Source organism: Centropristis striata, chromosome 7, assembly GCF_030273125.1.
Source record: "Centropristis striata isolate RG_2023a ecotype Rhode Island chromosome 7, C.striata_1.0, whole genome shotgun sequence".
NCBI classification, from domain to species: Eukaryota; Metazoa; Chordata; class Actinopteri; order Perciformes; family Serranidae; genus Centropristis; species Centropristis striata.
The window spans coordinates 40,252,425-40,274,924 of NC_081523.1; the positions used below are offsets into that span (position 1 = coordinate 40,252,425).

Genomic DNA, 22,500 nt, shown 5'->3' on the forward strand with positions numbered 1-22,500 from the left:
AGGACCAGGGGAACATAGACACGCTCCCATTACATGCTACCATTTGCTTATTAGCACTTATAGTACAGCTGAGGCTGATTAGTTTTCTGGGTATTTAATCATAAATCAAAGTATTAGATTCATTAAAATTCTGACCTGATAAAGGCACTGGCTAGAGTAAAGGTTTGTTATTACAGTTTATCCTGAGGGTACTGGACAGGTCTCCAGACTCATAGAGACAGACCACTCACGCTCTCATTCACTCCTACGGGAAATTATAGTCTGTGGAAAGACTAAAATCTATAATGCTGTATGTATCATATTTGACACATACATTTTGGAGACCTGTGACATCATAATGTGGTAAAAACTCTTGCTCAAAACCCTGTTATGTTCAATATTATACTTGTCTGCTGCCCCCTGTTGCAAATGTTTTGCACTACAAGCAATTAAAGGTTTCTCATGGTGCAGTCCAAGATGGCTTCACCTGATTCACCCCAGCTTGAGCTGTCAAGGAGAAACAATTTGCAATTTTGACAACTTTATGGTGAGATTTTCATTCAAATATTGACTAATATTTCAAAATGAGCAATTATTTTTTCCCTTTTAGTTTATATTACAAATGCGTAGAAAATGTATGTTTTAAATTTGATACAACAGGCAGATAAGTTAAATCCCTTGATTATCATTGTACTTTTGTCTTGATGCAATATGCATCATAGTGCATAATACACTTTTTGATTAATCAATTACACAAATACAGATTCAAAATCATTCAATATAGATTCATACAGATTGAAATGTGATGTTTAAAACAAAAATTTAGATTCAAAATTGATAAATCGACTATAACCCTTCTGTTATGTTTGTTTCTCAGGAACAGCATAATGTTTAATTATCCAAAAGTGAAACAAACCAAAAAATACCAACAAACATTGTTTATATTTCATTATTAACTCCATTACTAACCATTTCAATCAATATTTAGTGAAATAGTGTTCTTTACCTCTCACAGAGCATGGTTCAATGAGGATAATTCACTTGTTTTTCATTAATAAAAAGGAATGTTAAAACTTTTTATGAACATTGGAAAGAACATACATATTATTGAAAATGTATTTTACATTTACATTTTTTTTCTTTCATGGAGTGATGTTGATAAATTAACACAAGGGACCTCAGTGTCTATGTAATATAAACATGCAAATATGTGAAACGAACCATTTTCCTTTTATATGTTGATTAAACTTATTAAGCCAAGCAGAAGAAGTTTCATCCAGAAAAATAAGTTTTAAGTTGTTTTTTTTTTAGATTTTTAAACATTGAAATGGGTCAATTTGACCCGAAACATAACAGGAGGGACATGTAAGGTATTTTAGATGACTAAAGGCTTCCAAGATGAAGATATTTTTTTTTAACATTTTGTTAAAGGGCCAAGTAAAGAATTCAGATTCAAATAACATTAATTTTCTGTACATTATTTCTTGGGTCAGGCATTATAGGGTTAAGATATTCCTTTATTAGTCCCACAACAGGGAAATTCAACCCCTGCATTTAACCCATTTCTTTACATACCAGTGAACGCACAGCATGCTACAAGCAGTGGGCAGCACATTACAGCACCCAGGGAGTTTGGTGCCTTGCAAGGTTTAGGTTTTACACTGGAGTTTTTGTACAGATTGAACAAATGAGATGTACTATGTTACAAGTCCTCTTTCTGCTCCAGGTAGACACGGCTTAAATTCTTGATTATAATGGCAGTGTAATGTGAAATTAAATGGCAAAGATGCAATACAGATCCGTCTCCAATGTTCCCCTTTCCAGCCAAAGCAGCACTCTGGCTTGTGTAACAACTCAGCTGTGCAGAAATGAAAGAGAGGAAGATGAAGTGAGTTCATGCAACAATGATCATGATCAGCCACTGCTTGATGTGTCACCTTTGTCTCAGAGATGATAGAACTGGTAGCAGTAACAGTCTCCACTGACGCCTTTAAGGCTGAGAGTGAGAAAAAACATGACAGCTTGGTGCCACAAATACCTCAATGAAGGCTACAAATGGTAAGAAACTTGTGACAAGTGCTGGAGTCACACCGGGGTGAGGTGGTGTTTTATTTTGTGTTCTGATCTTGTTATTTCCTGTTTTATTTTGAAATAGTAACTCTCCTACACTCTGATTGTCTCCCCTAATTACTGATTGTGTTCACCTGGTGCTCCCTTCCCTCCATGTGTTCCAATAGCCTGGGTTTTCCCTTGTCTTGGGCCACGTTTTTACATAGCAGGGTATTTAGAGAAACTAATACCTCCCCACCCCCCCTTTTCAAAAATAACATTGTGCACACAACATCGTTTTCAAAAAAGTTGTCATTTTCATCAACCTGCATAAATACGCCATCGAGTGCCATTATAACTATGCCAAACCTCTTATATGGGCGGCAGTGTAGGGAGAAGGATAAAGCCATGCGAGCCAATCAGAATCCTCAGAATCAACAACAACAAATAACACGAGCGACTTCCTGTTCCTTTCAAAACAACTAGATAGAATGAGCGTGAGAAGCTTAAACCCGGTTTCTCCCAGTTGACACGAGTTTTCCAAATTCTCCACTTTGAGTTTTTAGAAATAATTGTTTGCTGTGATAAAAACAGGGTTTTCGTGTAAATCAGAGGCCAAACTGCATGGAAATATCTGCGTTTTCCCTTTGTGTAAACGGGGCCTGATTGTCTCCCCTAATTACAGATTGTGTTCATTGTTTGTCTTGTTTTCGCCTTTTGGATTCCTTTCAAGAGTGATTTTTCTTTGTAATTTATTAGTTTAGCTCAGTTCTTAGTTTCTTAGTTTTTTGAGTCAGCCGTTTTGTTTTTCCTCCTTTTGGAGTGATTTTGTGTTCTTTATTGGTTTTCCCCTTTAGTCCTGATCCAGTTATTCATAGTGTTTTAGTAGAATCTTTTATTTTTCCTATCAGGTTTTGTTCCTCTCATTTGGAGCGCTTTTAGTTTGTAGGAGTTATTATTTAATAATCGAGCAGCAGAGCCCTGAGTCTTCAGTGTCTTTCCTTGTCTGAACCTTCATATGAGTAATATGACGCCTCAAAAGAGTTTTATGGAGGCCAAAGGATTGCAGGGACATTTTGTACTTGTTGTGCATTCTTGATCTGTGTTGTCTAGTTTCATACAACCACAGCTGCCCTCACAACACACACTGATTTACTCCTATTCACAAAAAATAACAATGCACTGCCAAAGCTGCACCAGAGAGTCAAACACTCAGTAATCTGTCCTCATGCTTTATGTTGAGGGGGAAAATGTTGGAAGAGAAGACTTAACACATCCAAGACCTGAAGACATCATGTAATACACAAAGTGGTGCTAGCTGAGTTCATTATTCTTTTGTGCCACTTATGCTGGGCTCACACCAAAAGATTTCTCCAGTCCCATGACTAGAAACTGAAAGTCTTTAGTAAATCTAGGAGTTTTACTGGAGTCACGAGTTGAAGGTAGTAATCTGCTCTGTTTCATATCAGTCTTTTCCTAGTCTTGGTTTGGATCATATCAAACGTGTTTTGATATTAAAAAGTAACATCACAATAATGTTAGTAAGCTCAGTCCTAAATAAAAATATAGTGATGTCATATATTTAGGTTTTTGGGGGCGCTGTTTACTAGTAAAGAGAACACTAAGGAGACCCAATTAACTCTATGGAGTCTGGGACTATTTCGTCCATTTTTGAATCCTTTTCATGTCTTTTCGTGTCTTTTTTGAGTCTTTTCCGGTCATTTTGTGTCTGTTGTTGTGTCTTTTTTTAGTTATTTTGTGTCTTTTTTTAGTCATTTTGTGTCTTTTTTTTAGTCATTTGTGTCTTTTTTTAGTCATTTGTGTCTTTTTTGGTCATTTTGTGTCTTTTTTAGCCCTTTAGTTCAACATAAAATGTGATTTTGAATCTTTTTTTTTACTTTCAAAACACTATCATTGTCAATAAAAATTTTTAAATGTGTCAAATGTGAACAAAAGTGTCAAATCTAACATATAAGAGGGTTCCATCCAGTTCTATCATTTGATACTAAATCTATTTGAGCTTGTCTCCAGTTTTACTTGGTATATCATCATCAAACTGAAACTGGCCTCATGGAGTTTACAGCCAGAACTTTAGAGGTAAATGTACAGTAGGGCTCCACGCTGCTTTGTTTTCTAGTCTGGATGTGATGAAGAAGTCTGGATTTGGTGCTTTTGGAGACTCCAGAGGGTTAAAAATGTATAAGTAAATATATAGCCTACATTAATAAGTAATAAATAATTGATGATTAATGTATGATTAACTAAATGAAAGTTGATAGAGCTGATAAATATAATTATTCAATTAAAAAATATATAATTCAATAGGACATAAATGTATATCATGAATTCATTTCTAAAATTTCCTTTCCTTTATTCTTCCTTATATCTATTTTTGCTGTAAAATAGTCAACTTTTCATGTCAGAAAAACAGAAACGGTAGAGTAGAGTAGCTGGAGCCAAAAGCTGCGTCTCCTCCATTTGTAAGTTTTTACTAAGAGCATGATGGGAAAAAATTGCATTGTAGGAAAAAAATGCTAAAAGAATCTAGTTTTAGTCTTTAAATAGTGACCCTGCAGGATTCACAGTCTGTCTAAAATCTCAGTGTGAGACTAAAAACTCTAAACACTTGTCTTTAGATGTAACTAAGTGTTAGCTGATAGTTTTTAAGGAGTCTTTTCCAAATCTTTTCAACCTCTTCTGATGTATAGGGAGCATTAGTTTGCAACTGTTGTCCTGTGCTGTTTAACACAAGGTGGCAGCAGAGTGGAGTCCAGTCCAGTGAAGTTTAAACACTTAAAAGATGCTTATGCTTCACTCTGTGTGCGATAAATTAATCACAATTTACAAATTTGATGGCAAAGAGAACCAAAAGAAGAAGAGATTGTCAGGAAACATCTTCATACACGAGACAGGTCAAAGTTGTTGTCATGTATTTTCGGAAATAAAGTTGAGGTCAAATCTATGACTGAATGAAGTTTGGTAAATCCACAGAAACAGGGAATTATGGCAGTATGGAGTATGGAAACAAACTGTTATTATTATGTATTGCACCATAATTATTAGCAGTAATATTACATTTCCATATGGAATGAAAATATCAATAAGTAGGCTACATGCCTGATGGACATCCTCTTTATTTTGAAGTAAGCCAACAGCACACTGTGCCTCTTATTTCTAAAATGCTACACACATACATATTATTATTATGATGATAAATCATCTCATCCAGTCAAAAGTACATCAAAGCACAGTCAGCATGTTTAATGGTAAACCTTAACAGTAAGCAATGTTGACTTTTAACCCTTTCATGCACAACATGGTCTAAAGTTTTTATGTTCTATATCTTTGCAATAAATTATTATCATCATTCAGTGTTCCAGGTTTCCCTCAATTAGTTTGTTTTTGATCATCATACATCCTAATTTTTATGTTTCCTTTATTATTATTTTTGAATAAAATCCCTTTTTGTGTCACTACCCTTCTAATCCACAACATGGGTCAAAAAAACGACCAATATCCATTTTTTTTAGCTAAGAAGCTTGCTAAGCTAAAAACTTAGCTAACTTCTTGGCTAAGTATTTAGCTAAGTAGCTTGCTTAGCTAAATACATAGCTAACTTCTTGGCTAAGTTAGCTAAGTAGCTTGCTAAGCTAAATACTTAGCTAACTTCTTGGCTAAGTATTTAGCTAAGTAGCTTGCTTAGCTAAATACATAGCTAACTTCTTGGCTAAGTAGCTTGCTAAGCTAAATACTTAGCCAAGAAGTTAGCTATGTAATAATACAAAAACATTTTTTCTTCATGAAGTATAAGAGTCAAAATGGAAATAATGATCTGTTGTTATCAAAAACAAGATATTTAAAGAATACTTGGGATATTCAATCATAAAATAAGTTGATATCAAAAGAAAGAGCACAGAAACACACAGCAAGCATTAAATAACATGGGGAATGAATCTGGGTCATGTTTGACCATGTTGTGCATGGACATATTAGGCACAACATATTAGGGGGTCAATATGTTGTGCATCAAACGGTTAAAGAGAATAATATCCATATTCATACTTTGTTTTCTTTGCATGCAGCTTACCGACCATCAGTGAAATCTATATTGTAGCCAATATTCTGTTTCATTTGAGGACTAAATCCTGCTAACCTTGTCAAACTAGATTAATAAACATGTCGTAGCAGCAGAAACTAGCCAGGTAGACTTTTAAACAGATGTTTGGATTTGTATTTTTGTCTAAAGACAGTCCAGTAGTCTTGGCTCATGTTGGTCACTGGCTCTTAAGCTTGTTTATTTCATCAGGTAATAACTTGTCTGTCTGCCTGGTCCTGGTCCTGGTCCTGGTCCTGGTCCTGGTCCTGGGCAGGTACTGGGAGGTTTATCACAGCTTTTCAGTGAAAACTGCTGCAGTGGAAACATGATGCTGTGAGAGTGACAGTTAACTGAAATAGGAAAACTGTGCTAAACAATGAGCTGAAAGATGCTAAAACGCTCTGCAGGTGATTCAGTGGGGTTATCACTACCAGTGACCCTTTTCACATACCAGCAGTCATATGATCCAGTATAGGCCAAACATATATCATAATTTTTCCTTTTATACTATAATGCAGAGCTTCCCACACTGTAAAAAAAAACCTGTTGTTTTTACGGTAAAAAACCAGCAGCTGTGGTTGCCAGAACTTTACCATAATAAATACGGTAGAATCTTTTTGTAATATTACGGTAAAAAGATATTGGCACTGTTGATTTCACCTTTAAGATTGCCATTTTATTCCATTTTTTTACTGTATAAATAAAAGGTTTTTCCATCAAAAGAAACACTGTTTTGCCATATAATTGACAAGAAAATACTTAATAAATGCAGCATAAATTCAAGATTTTACCATTAAATATTACAGTATATTGTGGTTAGAGATTTGGTGTTTAGTACATTTAACAGTTAGAAAAAGTATACTGTATATTACAGTATATTTTTGTTACAAAAACGGTGCCAGTGTATTTTACAGTGGAGAAATGTATTTTAAAAACAAAAAAAACGGTAAAAATACTGTTTTGGCTGATATATACATTTACAGTGTTTCATTGTTACTGGAACTGAATTAACCCATTTATCATTTTAAGGTCTTTTAATGTCATGGTTTAGCAGTTTTTCACCGTAAAATCTACAGACATTTTTTATAGTGCACCTAAAAAACAGTGAAATGATATAATACAACACGATGAAACTGATTTAAGCATATATTAACTGTTTTATAAAAACATTTGTTTCATACATATTATTTGTACCCTGTCTATGTCTTTACATACACATGCATGCAGCAGAGAGGTGCTGATGATAATACTGTACCAGTGGTGGAATGTAACTATGTACATTTACTCAACTACTGTAGGCCTACTTAGGTACAATTTTGAGGTACTTGTACTTTACTTGAGTGTTTTTTATTTTATGTAACTTTATACTTTAACTTCACTACATTTGTTGGCAAATATTGGACTTTTTACTCCACTATATTTAGCTGACAGCTTTAGTGACTGGTCAAGTCAATGTTTAATATATAAACATAATAAATTTAAAGTGATTAGACATATTTTTTAAAATTAAACCTCATTACAGTATATTAAGTAGTTAAAATGAGCTCTAACTTAAGAAAATTAAAACACTGCTACATAGCATCAAAGCATCAATAATAATAACCCAATAATATAATTTGAAAATATATAACAATCTGAGTGGGGCCAAGTACATTTTGATGCTGATACTTTTGCTCTTTTACTTAGTAATTTGTGAATACAGGACTTTTACTTGTAGTGGAGTCATTTCACATTGTGGTATTAGTAGTTTTACTAAAGTAAATGAACTAAAGTACTAAAGTACTAAACATTTACTAAAGTAAATGATCTGACTTACTGGATACATCCACCACCGTATAGTAGCCAAATCATAGGTTATTACACAGTGACGTTAACTATAAAAACATTCTAAAACATTTTTACCCGACTGTCTTTGAAGGCAGCATTGTCGCTTCACGGCCGAATCCGCAATTTAAATTATTTATTTATTTTTAATGTTTTTGTCAGATCCGCTGTTTCCATGTCCCGGGCCATCTCCGGTGATGTCATCATAAAGGTGGGCGGGAGGGGGCGGGGCCTCGCTGCTCCGCTTCAAAGAGAGATCTGCAGAAGGAGTGAAAGTTTAGAGAGAAGGAGAAAGAAAGATCCTCTGACTCCTGGACTTAGTCTGTAGCCTACTCATTGTTTCTGCAGGAGCAGCCAGCCTCCGGAGGCACGAGGACAGTAAGTTCATCTAGATCCTGAAAACTAAAAGCTAAAGTCAACTCAGCAGTGGTTTAATCAACTAAAGCCTTTGGTTACTGTTTGTCTGCTGATGGTCAGGTATGTTCCTCAAGTCCTGAGATAATACTGTAGATAGGCTTTACACTGCACTGTTAATACTTTACTGTGGTTTTTACACTAACTTATTGGCAGCAATTAACTAGTAAATTACTGTAGTTATTATTAACAGTAGAACTACTGTGTTTTTATTCACAGTCCTGGTTTTTATACAGTAAAATAAAAACAATTAAACACAGTTTTTTTTGGTTTTAGTTTAAGAACTGATTTTTTTACTGTAAGAATAAAAAACAGTCAAACATTGTGATTTTTTAATGGTGCTGTATATGGCAATACAGCACAGTAAACAATGCTGTTTATTTGATAATAATTTAGTCATTATTTTTTATAGAAATAACTAGTAATTTAAGCGACTTTGAGTACCTTTAAAAGCGCTATAAAAATGTAATGTATTTTTATTATTATTATTATTATTATTGCAAGTAATTACTCTATACACTAAAGAAAATAATAGTAATATATTTAGCCTACTGTTTTACAATTGTTTTCCATACTGTTTTGTATGAAAAACTGTAAGTTAACTATTTAAACAGCATTTGTATCGGACTGATTCTGATGAAAATTATGATAAAAATGGAAAAACACAGTATTCTACTTTACTTTTCATGCTGTCTACTGTGTTTTTTCTACAGTAAAGCTTTGACTACTGTAATCTGTGAATAATACAGTAAATAACTGTAGATTTCCCAGCGATTATTTACAGTTTGTGTTTGATCTTAGTGGCTTCATCATGCTTTAAAGTTTTGCACTCTTATTAAAATCAGTTATAAGTGATAAGAGGATTATTAAAAACAGTCTTCGTGATTACAGATTTCAGTTGTATGCTCTACACATTTGACCATTATATACAGTAGTTATTCGTCAATAAAGCAATTAGTTGATTGTTATTGGAGATTAATGCAGATGAAGATTAATTGTCAATCATCTGATTCTGCAAAAATACAAAACATATGCTGTGTTTTCTATTATATTGAAGGTCAAGATGTGCTGCTCCTGTTTTGTATCATAAATTGAATACATTTGGGGAGAAAAAAATCTGAAGATTCTATGTCGGGTTTTTTTTGTATATCCTGGCATCTAATTGACTAAACGATGAATTGATCATTCTAAAAGGCAATCGATTGCTTACTTGGTTATGAAAATAATCTACATATTGGCGTAATCATTCAGAAAAAGTTCTGACAGAGGACATATATTGGTGCATTTCAAATTCAGCCCTTCTCTTTGTGTCGACTCGCAGTGAAGCTGTCTTAAGAACTTCAGAAAAGAGCATGAGAGGAGAAGCTGACATTCTTATAAACTGACATTTTGACCTTTTCAACCGAAGCGTCGTCCCCTGCAGCAGGATTATGTTTATGTATGAGGAGAAGCTCTTCTCACCTCACTCTGTGCTCCTTCACCAAAAGAGCACACTGCAAAAAAAGAAAAGTTGGGTCAACTCAAAATTTCAAGGCAACAAACTTCGATAAAATTTTAAGTTGGACAATTAAACTAAATATTTTGAGTTTTGTTTTTGAGTTTGCTCAACTCTGAATTCAGATTTTTGTCAACTCAACTGTAAGTTGTACAAACTTATAATTTTACATTGTAATATCTTTTAATCCTTACTTCTGCTAACTTCTGCAATGTGCTGAATTGGCACGATTGTAACGCTGCTATGAAATGTCAGCTAATGTTGCGACCACAATTTAGAGTTAGCATTGATACGCTAATAGCTACTCTTGTAGCTGTAACAAGCAGCACCGCTAGCATCAGTTAGCCGCTAGCATCAGTTAGCCGCTAGCATCGGTTATCCGCTAGCATCAGTTAGCCGCTAGCATCAGTTAGCCGCTAGCTTTCGCTAATGACCGAATTTCACCGCTTTCCCGCATTTCCCAACAAAGAAATAAGAGTTATCAGAACTATTGTCCCTTGTTGTGAACCCCAACTTAAAGATATAAGTAACAACAACTCACCAACTTGTTTTTGAGCAGACAACTGGCTTCCTTTGTTGTGCTAACTTACATTATTGCCCTAAATGTCAATCATTTATATTTTATTATTTATACGTTTTACCAACTTAAATCACTGTTTTAGGCCAAAAAATACAAGTTGGCTTTTTTTGCAGTGCACAGGTTTCAGATTTCAAGGTTTCTGGTTGAGGGGCGTTTGGGACCCAGAACATCCTGGATATGTTCTTCTGTTTAATTAGCTGTTATTAAGTGGCTGCAGCTTCATCCACACTGCAAAAAAGGTGTTTAGTCTAAAGACCAGATAAAAAAATGTATTTATTTATTTGCACCATAAGAAAAGACAATTACAAAAAACAGAAATGAAACAAGAACAGAAAGTGCGGGAGAGGTTAAAAAACCCGATATGGGCTTATAAAAAGCACCTCCCCAAGAAATTTCCAAAAATAAATAAACAACAATGAGAGAAAGCAACAACAAATAACAATAAAAAAGAAAGCAATAAAAGTGCCATTTTATAGCACACACACACACACACACACACACACACACACACAAAAATGTCAGAAATAAAAACGTGTGTCTAAAGGTAAAATAATTGTATTTGAGTGTATGAACATGTAAAAGAGATAATGATCAAATGACAACTATACTGGAAAAAAAACTATTAGTAGTATAGATAGATAGATAGATAGATGGACAGATGATGGATAGATAGATAGATAGATAGTTGGATGGATGGATGGATGGATGGATGGATGGATAGATAGATAGATAGATAGATAGATAGATAGATAGATAGATAGATAGATAGATAGATAGATAGATAGATAGATAGACGGATGGATAGATAGACGGATGATAGATAGTTGGATGGATGGATGGATGGATGGATGGATGGATAGATAGATAGATAGATAGATAGATAGATAGATAGATAGATAGATGGATAGATGGATAGATGGATAGTTGGATGGATGGATGGATGGATAGATAGACAGATAGATAGATAGATAGATAGATAGACAGAGACAGAGAGAGAGAGAGAGAGAGAGGGATGGATGGATGGATGGATGGATGGATGGATGGATAGATAGATAGATAGATAGATAGATAGATAGATAGATAGATAGATAGATAGATAGATAGATAGATAGATAGATAGATAGATAGATAGATAGATAGGTGGGTGGGTGGGTGGATGGATGGATGGATGGATGGATGGATGGATAGATAGATAGATAGATAGGCATACTTCAAGCAATAAAATATAAAAATACAATAAAAAATAAAGTGTCTAAGAAGGAGTATGTATTAAGGATATTTAACAAACAACTAGATTTAATAATCTTATCAAGGTAAATTATCTGTCCATGCAGCAAGATCATTTCCTCTAGATTTAGTGTTTTTATCTGGTTTTTAGACTAAACACCCTTTTTCTGCAGTGCAATCCTCATCCTTTCTTAGTGACAACCCTTTAATGTGAGAAATTATGAATTTGTTTTTAGCGAGCTGGTCTGGAAACAAAGTCCAGTCCTATGGCCACTGCATAAACGGAGTATAGTTTTTATGTGTATCTGAGCATGTTTTTCTAATGACAACATTGCTGTTTGGACTGACACAGTGTGAGCCGAGCCAGAGGCTGAGGCTTCATTCCTCCTGCTCATTCTGTAATGTGTGAGCTGCTTCTAGCTTGTGTAACCGCTGCCACGTTACAACCAGGAGAGGAGGAACGCTGCAGCTGGAGGATCATCTGTCTCCTGACACATGTTGTTACACACTAAAGCTCACCATTCAGAGCTGAATGGTTAAACATGTAATGGGTTGATGAACATATGGATGATTTCAGCTGACTGCATATTTTGGAGTCGAAGCTGTCCGACCGTGATCTCTTGGTTATATCAGTCTGACTTCGTAGTGTGATTTATTCTTTGGCAAGGCAGCTGCTTCCTTTAAACACAGTGTTTTTTCTCTGGGACTTTTTCTTGTAGTGGAGTCATTTCACAGTGTGGTACTTGTACATTTACTTAACCCTTGTGCCCTCCTCGGGAATTTTTGTACATTTTTCGCTCCTTTTATTTTTCCCTTTGTTGGTCATTTTGGCTGTGTTGCAGCTTGAGGCATGAATTTTTCCAGGATCTTTTCTTTTTAGTAAAATTTGTGAAATCCATTCACTGCAAAAAAAAGAAAAGTTGGGTGAACTCAAAATTTCAAGGCAACAAACTTTTTTAATTTTAAGTTGGACAATTGAACTAAATATTTTAAGTTTTGTTTTTGAGTTTGCTCAACTCTGAATTCAGATTTTTGTCAACTCAACTGTAAGTTGTACTAACTTATAATTTTACATTATAATAACTTTTAATCCTTACTTCTGCTAACTTCTGCAATGTGCTGAATTGGCACGATTGTAACGCCGCTATGAAATGTTAGCTAATGTTGCGACCACAATTTTGAGTTAGCATTGATACGCTAATGGCTACTCTTGTAGCTCTAACAAGCAGCGCCGCTAGCATCAGTTAGCCGCTAGCGTCAGTTAGCCGCTAGCATCAGTTAGCCGCTAACTTTCGCTAATGACCGAATTTCCCAACAAAGAAATAAGAGTTATCAGAACTATTGTCCCTTGTTGTGAACCCCAACTTAAAGATATAAGTAACAACAACTCACCAACTTGTTTTTGAGCAGACAACTGGCTTCCTTTGTTGTGCTAACTTACATTATTGCCCTAAATGTCAATAATTTATATTTCCAAGTTTTACCAACTTAAATCACTGTTTTAGGCCAAAAAATACAAGTTGGCTTTTTTGCAGTGTTGTCATTCACCCTTACATGTCTTTTATTCTTCATTGGTGCATTTACTACCCTCTGGTGACCCTCGTGCCCAAAAGAGGCAACACATCCTAAAACTGCTATTAAATCAGCATACATCAATATTTTTTTCTGATTTTTTGTCATAAATCTCTTAAACAACTTCAGACTTGTTCAAAACTACCAAACATTAAATCATTTTCAGAATTTTGACCCTTTGTATGCCAGTTTATTTGAATTTTTCCAAAATTTCTTCCAAAAACCCCCACAAAAGATGATTTTTTCCCCCATAAAATAAATAGTATGGAGCTGAGGGTTTTGGTGGTGATTAGAGTCTTGGATATGTCAAAGATTAGCAATAAAATTAATTTGATTGCATTAGTATTTTTTATGTAGTGCCAGATACTCTCTCTGGTGTCCCTCGTGGCCAAAGAAAGTCCATGCGCACTAAAACTGCTATTAAATCAGCATACATCAATATTTGTTTCATTTTTTTCCCCATAAATCTCTTAAACAACTTCAGACTTAAAACTACACTCAGTGTTTTTATGGTCATTACATCACAGTTTGGTCTGATTCAGGCTTGAGTCCAGCTTTTCTTGGGCTCATTTTCTAAACTTAATTCAAAGAATTGTATTGGGTGATCATCTCTTTACACACAGTCATTTGAATAATTGTGCAACTGTTTCACATCAATGAATTATTAGCTACTTTCTATCTTTTATATGATTTTTCTTTTTGCTATATTAAAGAGCTACAAGGGTGGGAAAAAAATCCTCGGCTGTGAAGGACGAAATAACTTTGTCATTTAAATAAGCACAACATGCAGTTTCTTGAAAAGGTATTTAAAAAAAATATGCGTTTGGACAGTGCCTTAAACTGACTGCAGAATAAATGACCCAAATAAAGTGTCATGAATAATACAAGCAAAGATCTCCACCCACTCCAGTGGGAAATATCAGGATTTTGGAGATTCTAAATGGTCACCAGCTAGTTGCTAACCTCATCTGCTGTTTGGAGCTGGGCAGGAAGTATAGGTTTATAAGAGGCCTTCATTAAAAACAGCTGCTGCTGGAAATGATGTTAGAGGGAACCAAAACAATTCATTTACAGGCTCTTAAACTGAAACAATGAGCTGAAAGAGGCTAAATCGCTAAGACAGATCTGACTTAAATTGTTAGTTATTTGCTGAAGCAGCACACACTTTCATCTGCTGCCACATTATAAACAAGTTTGGTTTAGCTAATCAAATGATAACACAAAACACACACACACACATATTTGTATTTAATCTCTCTGGCTATGGTATTAGCTAAGTAACAGACCTTTCATTAGCCTTGTTTCCCACTGTACACACTGTACTGCTACAGAGCTAACTGTTAGCCTGTTAGCACATACACACTGTACTGCTACAGAGCTAACTGTTAGCCTGTTAGCACATACACACTGTACTGCTACAGAGCTAACTGTTAGCCTGTTAGCACATACACACTGTACTGCTACAGAGCTAACTGTTAGCCTGTTAGCACATACACACTGTACTGCTACAGAGCTAACTGTTAGCCAGTTAGCACATACACACTGTACTGCTACAGAGCTAACTGTTAGCCTGTTAGCACATACACACTGTACTACTACAGAGCTAACTGTTAGCCTGTTAGCACATACACACTGTACTGCTACAGAGCTAACTGTTAGCCTGTTAGCACATACACACTGTACTACTACAGAGCTAACTGTTAGCCTGTTAGCACATACACACTGTACTGCTACAGAGCTAACTGTAGCTAACTGCTGCTAATGGTGGCTCATTAAGAAGAGTAAGAAGGAGACGCTGGAATTGTCTCCAGTTGCTTTCTTGAAAAATAGTCGCTAAGGGGGTCTGAAAAGTCGCTAAATTTAGCAACAAAGTCTCTAAGTTGGGAACACTGCTTCACCAGCTTTTATAAATGGAGTGTGTTGTTGTCGTGTAGAGTACTACATCACATCCTGCTTAGCGATCTATCCAATCAGTAACCAGGCTGTTATCAGGGGAGAAAGAAGACCCTGCTCTTCTACACGTTTCGGCGAGTGAGACCCGCCTCATTCCGGGTATCGCTAGTGGAAACAGCCCTATAAAGACCAAAAGTTCAGGCTACAATCTTTGATAAAGAGGAGTGGCCTAGCTTTTAGAGTTTCACTGCCATTTCTGCATCTTTGCTGAACTTTGTTGTGGAGCTTTTGATGCCGACAACTGCTCTTTAAAATAACGAATAAAAGCAGTTTTCAATGTACTTCTGTTCAGAAAGACCCTCACAATAAACATTTCAAAATTCAAGGTTTCAGAAAAATCAAAGGAAAAATCCCGTAAAAATACATTGCAACACATAGAAAATGTCTCATTTTTTGTCATGTTTTTCAGAGATTTGTTGAAATTTTCAGTACAATTATGTTCAGCAAGACCCTGATTATTACCATGTCAAATCTGAAGTAATTGTACTATCTCACTGCTAACTAAATGAAAAACTTTGCAGCTCTGCTAAGGGGGAACCACAGAGCTGGGCGATAATTCTCTGCAGGATTGCTACTACAAGTGATCCCTTTTATATCGAACATAGTCATTTAATCTGTTGAAAATATTGATTAGTTCACCTTTAATGTTCCAAGTGGAACAACATCATCGATGGCCAGCAGTTGAAAATGGCCGCTCCCTAACTCCATGTCCCTACACTGTAAAAAAAGAAAAGTTGGGTGAACTCAAAATTTCAAGGCAACAAACTTCGATAAAATTTTAAGTTGGACAATTAAACTAAATATTTTAAGTTTTGTTTTTGAGTTTGCTCAACTCTGAATTCAGATTTTTGAACTTATACTTTTACATTGTAATAACTTTTAATCCTTACTTCTGCTAACTTCTGCAATGTGCTGAATTGGCACGATTGTAACGCCGCTATGAAATGTCAGCTAATGTTGCGACCACAATTTTGAGTTAGTATTGATACGCTAATGTCTACTCTTGTAGCTGTAACAAGCAGCGCCGCTAGCATCAGTTAGCCGCTAGCATCAGTTAGCCGCTAGCATCAGTTAGCCGCTAGCTTTCGCTAATGACTGAATTTCACCGCTTTCCTGCATTTCCCAACAAAGAAATAAGAGTTATCAGAACTATTGTCCCTTGTTGTGAACCCCAACTTAAAGATATAAGTAACAACAACTCACCAACTTGTTTTTGAGCAGACAACTGGCTTCCTTTGTTGTGCTAACTTACATTATTGCCCTAAATGTCAATCATTTATATTTCCAAGTTTTACCAACTTAAATCACTGTTTTAGGCCAAAAAATACAAGTTGGCTTTTTTGCAGTGTGGGCTGTGAAATCTGTGAATCTGTGATCTAAAGCAGCTATTCTCAACCTTGGGGTCGGGACCCCAATTGGGGTCGCGAGATGATTTCTGGGGGTCGCCAAATCATTTTGTAAGTCAGCTCTGTCTCCAATGTGTTAAAGTGTTCATGTGTTAATGTGTTTGTCTTTTTGGTCACTTAATGTCTTTTTTTTGGTCATTTTGTGTGTTTTTTTGGTAATTTTGTGTCTTTTTTGTGTCTTTTTTTTTTTTACCTTTTTGTGGTCAATTTGTGTCTTTTTGGTCATTTTGTGTCTTTTTTTGATCATTTTGTGGTAAATTTGTGTCTTTTTGGTCATTTTGTTTCCTTTTTTTGTCATTTTGTGTCTTTTTTTAGTCATTTGTGTCTTTTTTTTGGTCATTTTGTGTCTTTTCTGGTCATTTTGTGTCTTTTTTTATCATTTTGTGGTCATTTTGTGTCTTTTTTGGTCATTTTGTTTCCTTTTTTTGGTCATTTTGTTTCTTTTTTGGGTGATCTGAACTGTGTGTGTGAGATTGTGTTCAGTGAGTGGGGGTCGCGGACAACATGCATGTTAAATTGGGGGTCGCGACTCAAAAAGGTTGAGAACTACTGATCTAAAGAACCAACTGAAATTCAATGAGTGCTTCTCTCTTTTCATCTTTTCATCAGTTCCAACCAAAATGCTGACCATGCAGTGTTTGAGTGTGTTGCTGCTGTTAGAGCTGGCTCTGGCCCAGTACGAACACCTTGGCTACCCTCCGGGCTACCCCGAGCCCGAGCAGGAGCAGTACTCGCCCCCCCAGCTGACGCCAGACACGCCCAGGATCCAGCTCAGACTAGCGGGGGACAAGAGGAAACACAACGAGGGGCGCGTGGAGGTTTTCTACAACAATGAATGGGGAACTGTCTGTGACGACGACTTCACCATCCACGCTGCTCAGGTGGTGTGCAGGGAGCTGGGCTACCTGGAGGCCATCTCATGGTCGCCATCCTCCAAATATGGGAAAGGACAAGGTAGGCCATAAATATGGACTCATCATATCCGTCACAATAAAAAGGATTATATCACATGAACATGTGAGGCCAATACTGCCCTACAAAGCCTATGCAGTAACTACGTAAAATAGTCTAGACTGGCCTACTTTACTTATTTCAAGGGTGCTGAATCCAAAAAAAATGGTTCCCAAGCGAAATTTTGCGTTTTTGACCTTCTAATTTGCATATCAAAATGGCGGCCGTTGGTGGTTGGACCATTTCCCCTTAGTTTTTTTGTAAGTAGGCAATCAAAGATGAGGAAATTAAGTTTCTGGATCTATAGTCTAGGGTCAGAGCAAGGATATAGTGGAGGCTCAGTGTCTTTTTATGTATATATATATATATATATATATATATATATATATATATATATATATATACATATATATATGCAAAATACAAACTTTTAAGGTGAAATTAAGCATTATTTGTGTCATTTTTTTAAGGCCGACATAAGTATTCAATCAATATCACTTTTAAATGTTTCAGTTGGTAATTTGCATATATATATATATATATATATATATATTTATATATATATATATGCATAAAAAAGAAACTGAGCCTCCACTATATCCTTGCTTTGACCCTAGACTATAGATCCAGAAACTTAATTTCCTCATCTTTGATTGCCTACTTACAATAAAACTAAGGGGAAATGGTCCAATGACTGAGCAAGATGGGCAATTTGGTGGCCATTTGATACAAATGAGAAGGTCAAAAAACTCAAAATTTTGCTTGGGAACCATTTTTTTTGGACTCAGCACCCTTGAGATATGTAAGGTAGGCCGGTTCCTGACTTGTACCCATAAATGCTCCTCACTTCTTATAGGAGGCCTTTATTCTGAAATCCGTCTAGACTAAAAGGTCAAAATGAGAAAAACTGCTTTAAAGTTTTTTAACGTGTTTTAACTTGCCGGCCAAACGAGTTATAGGTAGATAAGTGATATGATACTTATTTATACACTGTAAAACCCAATGTTGCTTGTTTGTTATTATACCAAAATTTTCCTTTTCAATACAATAAGATTTGTGCAAAAAGTCATTTTAACCTAAAATATTGAGTCAAATAGCAAGAATCATTTGAGGTAACTTCTTTTCCCCTGTTTCGCAGCATTGACACTCAAATATTTAAGTTGAAACAATAAGTTGGGTTTTACAGTGTACATGTATTGATGATGTCATTTTTATGCAAAAAAAAATCATGGCAATTTATTTGATCTTTGACCCCAAAAATGTAGTTACTGCATTCTTGTTTTGCTGTAAAAGGTTCTAATAGTAATGTTGTTTTCTTCTTTCAGCTTTTATATTTAGTTTCAGTGAATAAACATTTTTTAATTGATTTTGTTATAAATGTATTTAAAAGTTTTTAACAACTCTATTCAAAGATTTGTGTATTTTAGACTAAATATTATAAAGAAATGTTATATTTTAATCTTAATATAATTAAATAACTTAAGAACTTTTTTACTTCATCACTATCTAATAATTTCCCTTTCAAATAAACTTATAATTTCTATTATTTTTATGTTTATATATATATATATATATGTCCAAAGCACACAGTGGTAAGTGCAATTACTGCTTGGTTTTGAGTTTGATTTTGTGGTTTTTATATAATTATTTCTCTGAAATAAAGCAAAATTGAAATCTAAAATTTTATCACAAGATAAAACAGACATCAAGGAGGTCATTTTTAGTTATAACTCAATTTTGACTGGCATGCAGTGTACTGATAATTTCAATTCATGACTTATTTCTGCTGGTAAATGCTTCACAATTTTTGGATAAACAAGAAATGTTTTTCTCCTTTGTTTCCATGACTAAAAGGGAAAAAGTCCTCCACATGGAAGCTGATAAATGTCTCTTTTGTCTCGTCAGGACCCATCTGGTTCGACAATCTCCACTGCACCGGTAAAGAGAAGACCTTGGCGCTGTGTCCCTCCAATGGGATCGGTGTTTCAGACTGCAAACACAGTGAGGATGTGGGCGTGGTCTGCAGCGACAAGAGGATCCCAGGGTTTAAATTTGTCAACACGCTGCCCAACCACGTAGAGGTAAACTGAAATGTTACACACTCCATCAAGCTCTTTTCTGCTGGAAGAATTTGTCGACCTTTTGTTAACTCCAGCTGCTGTTCATGACACTTTTTTACTATCTGTCCAAAGGACATATGGTGGTTGGCCATGTCAGCCGCAGTCTGACAGCTGGGCTTCATCATCTGTTTTGTTTTGGTAAAAACACCTTCAGACGTAGAATACGGAACATTGCAATTCAATAGCTAATAGTTCAAGTCTGAGGTTTTTGTGTGTTATGCTAGACACCTAGATTTGTTTCAATACATTGTTTTTGGAAAAAAAAGATGCAAAATGGCCAAAAACCAGCCAGACGGTCAAAGAGAGAGCCAAAGATGCTCTTATGGCTTTAAGTGATGCCGCCTGGCTGCATACCCAATCACATTCACACACTTTAGATCACCGTATCAGCAGATTTCCTCCCGAAGACACTCGTCTAAACCAGTGTTTCGCGCAATGATGAATGATCAAAACAGACACAAAATGACCCAAAAAAGAAACGAAATGACCAAAAAAAGACACAAAATGATCAAAAAAAGACACAAAATGACCAAAAAAGACACAAAAGGACCAAAAAAGACACAAATTGACCACAAAATGATCAAAAGACACAAAATGACCAAAAAAGTCACAAAAAAGATACAAAATGACAAAAAAAACACACAAAATGACCAAACAAAAAGACATGAAATGACCAAAAAGACTAAAACACATGAACACATGAACACATGAACACTTTAACACAGTGGAGACAGAGCTGACTTACAAAATGATTTGGCGACCCCCAGAAATCATCTCACGACCCCAACTGGGGTCCCAACCCAGGGTTGAGAATAGCTGTTCTAAACGAGGAGTAAAAAGTGAAGACGAGACGCCACTTTTGCGTCTTCTGTTCAGACCGTCACCATGGAAACGGAGCCTGAATTTGGCTTCTGGGGAGCCAGAGGCAGCAGTGGAGCTGGAACTGTTCATAGAGAAAGTTTTCTCTTCCAGGCTGATATCACTGATGGATTTAGAAATTATTTGGGAGTTGAAGCTCTAATTTATTATCAACATGATGGCGAGAGACTAATGCTTCCTCCTCTCACATAGCCTCGTATTTTCTCATCTACTTCATAATTTATTGGAGAATTGTGCTCACCACTTTATATCATCTGTGGCAGCCAGATTAAATGAATGAGCCCAGGAGCGAGGACATTTTGACAATGCATTGATGTAATGTTATGGTGAACTGGAATTTAATACTGTCAGATAATAGAGTTATAGTACATTTTCTCATCAACTTCATAATTTATTGGAGGCTCGTGCTCACTGTTTTATATTGTCTGCGACAGAGGGTTTACAACTGATTAAAAAAGAGTGGACACATACAAAAAAAGGCTGAAATATCCTGACTGGAAGTCCTTGGTTCAGGTTCCACAACTGTTGGATCGTATATTTGCAAAGATAAAAAATGATAACAACCCTTATAACTCATTAGACACTTCATTGATTTTCCTTTCAGACTTGACAGAGTCACAGAAATCATAGTCTAGATGGATTTCAGAATAAAGGCCTCCTATAAGAAGTGAGGAACATTTATGGGTACAAGTCAGGAACCGGCCTACTTTACATATCTCAAGGGTGCTGAGTCCAAAAAAAATGGTTCCCAAGAGAAATTTTGAGTTTTTGACCTTCTAATTTGTATATCAAATGGCCACCAAATTGCCCATCTTGCACAGTCATTGGCCACAAAAAAACGCAAAATAAGCAAAAAAAAAGACACTAAATGACCAAAAAAGATGCACTTAGAAAGACACAAAAAGAATTGACCACAAAAAGATGCAAAATGGCCAAAAACCAGCCAGACGGCTTTGGAGGAGACCTGGGAGATCTAGTGATGGTGGAGAACTTTGTGGAAGGAGGAGTAATGGCCAAAAAAAGACACAAATTGACCAAAAAATATGCAAAATAACTAAAAAAAGACACAAAATAACCGAAAGACACAAAAGGACAAAAAAAAAAGATACAAATGGCCCAAAACGACAGAAATTTGCCACAAAATGATAATAAAAGACAAATTGAAAAAAAAAAAGAAAAAAAAATACTAAAAAAATACTAAAAAAATGAATAAAAAAAGACCCAAATTGTCCCATTGGACCATTTCCCCTTAGTTTTTTTGTAAGTAGGCAATCAAAGATGAAGAAATTAAGTTTCTGGATCTATAGTCTAGAGTCAGAGCAAGAATATAGTGGAGGCTCAGTGTCTTTTTTATGTATATGTATATATATATATATATATATATATATGCAAATTACCAACTGGAACATTTAAAAGTGATATTGATTGAATATTTATGTCGGCCTTAAAAAAATGACACAAATAATGCTTAATTTCACCTTAAAAGTTTGTATTTTGCATATATATATATATATATATACATAAAAAGACACTGAGCCTCCACTATGTTCTTGCTCTGACCCTAGACTATAGATCCAGAAACTTAATTTCCTCATCTTTGATTGCCTACTTACAAAAAAACTAAGGGGAAATGGTCCAATGACCAACGGCCGCCATTTTGATATGCAAATGAGAAGGTCAAAAACTCAAAATTTCGCTTGGGAACCATTTTTTTTGGGATTCAGCACCCTTGAAATAATTAAAGTAGGCCAGTTCCTGACTTGTACCCATAAATGCTCCTCACTTTCACTTTTTGGACCATTCCCTCTAGACTATTATAAATAAACATAATATAATTGTTTTCACAGGCTTAGTATCCTAATGCCGTTTTAAATAATAAATCTGTCCTGGTCTTTGGCTGGAAACAGCTCAGTACACTGATTGGCAGTAACCCATAGTTACTCATTTAATAGCAG

The 22,500-nt window shown here is 35.5% G+C and overlaps 1 protein-coding gene across 1 annotated transcript in view; it reads left to right on the top strand.

The window, feature by feature from the left end:
* Positions 1-8,210: 8,210 nt before the first annotated feature.
* Positions 8,211-22,500, top strand: part of loxl2b (lysyl oxidase-like 2b) — an 85,730-nt gene continuing 71,440 nt past the window's right edge. The window contains exons 1-3 of the mRNA XM_059338074.1: positions 8,211-8,326; positions 17,205-17,549; positions 19,452-19,627. Of these exons, the coding sequence (XP_059194057.1) occupies positions 17,216-17,549; positions 19,452-19,627 (510 nt within the window). The 5' untranslated portion in view covers positions 8,211-8,326; positions 17,205-17,215. The remainder of the gene's footprint in view (positions 8,327-17,204; positions 17,550-19,451; positions 19,628-22,500) is intronic.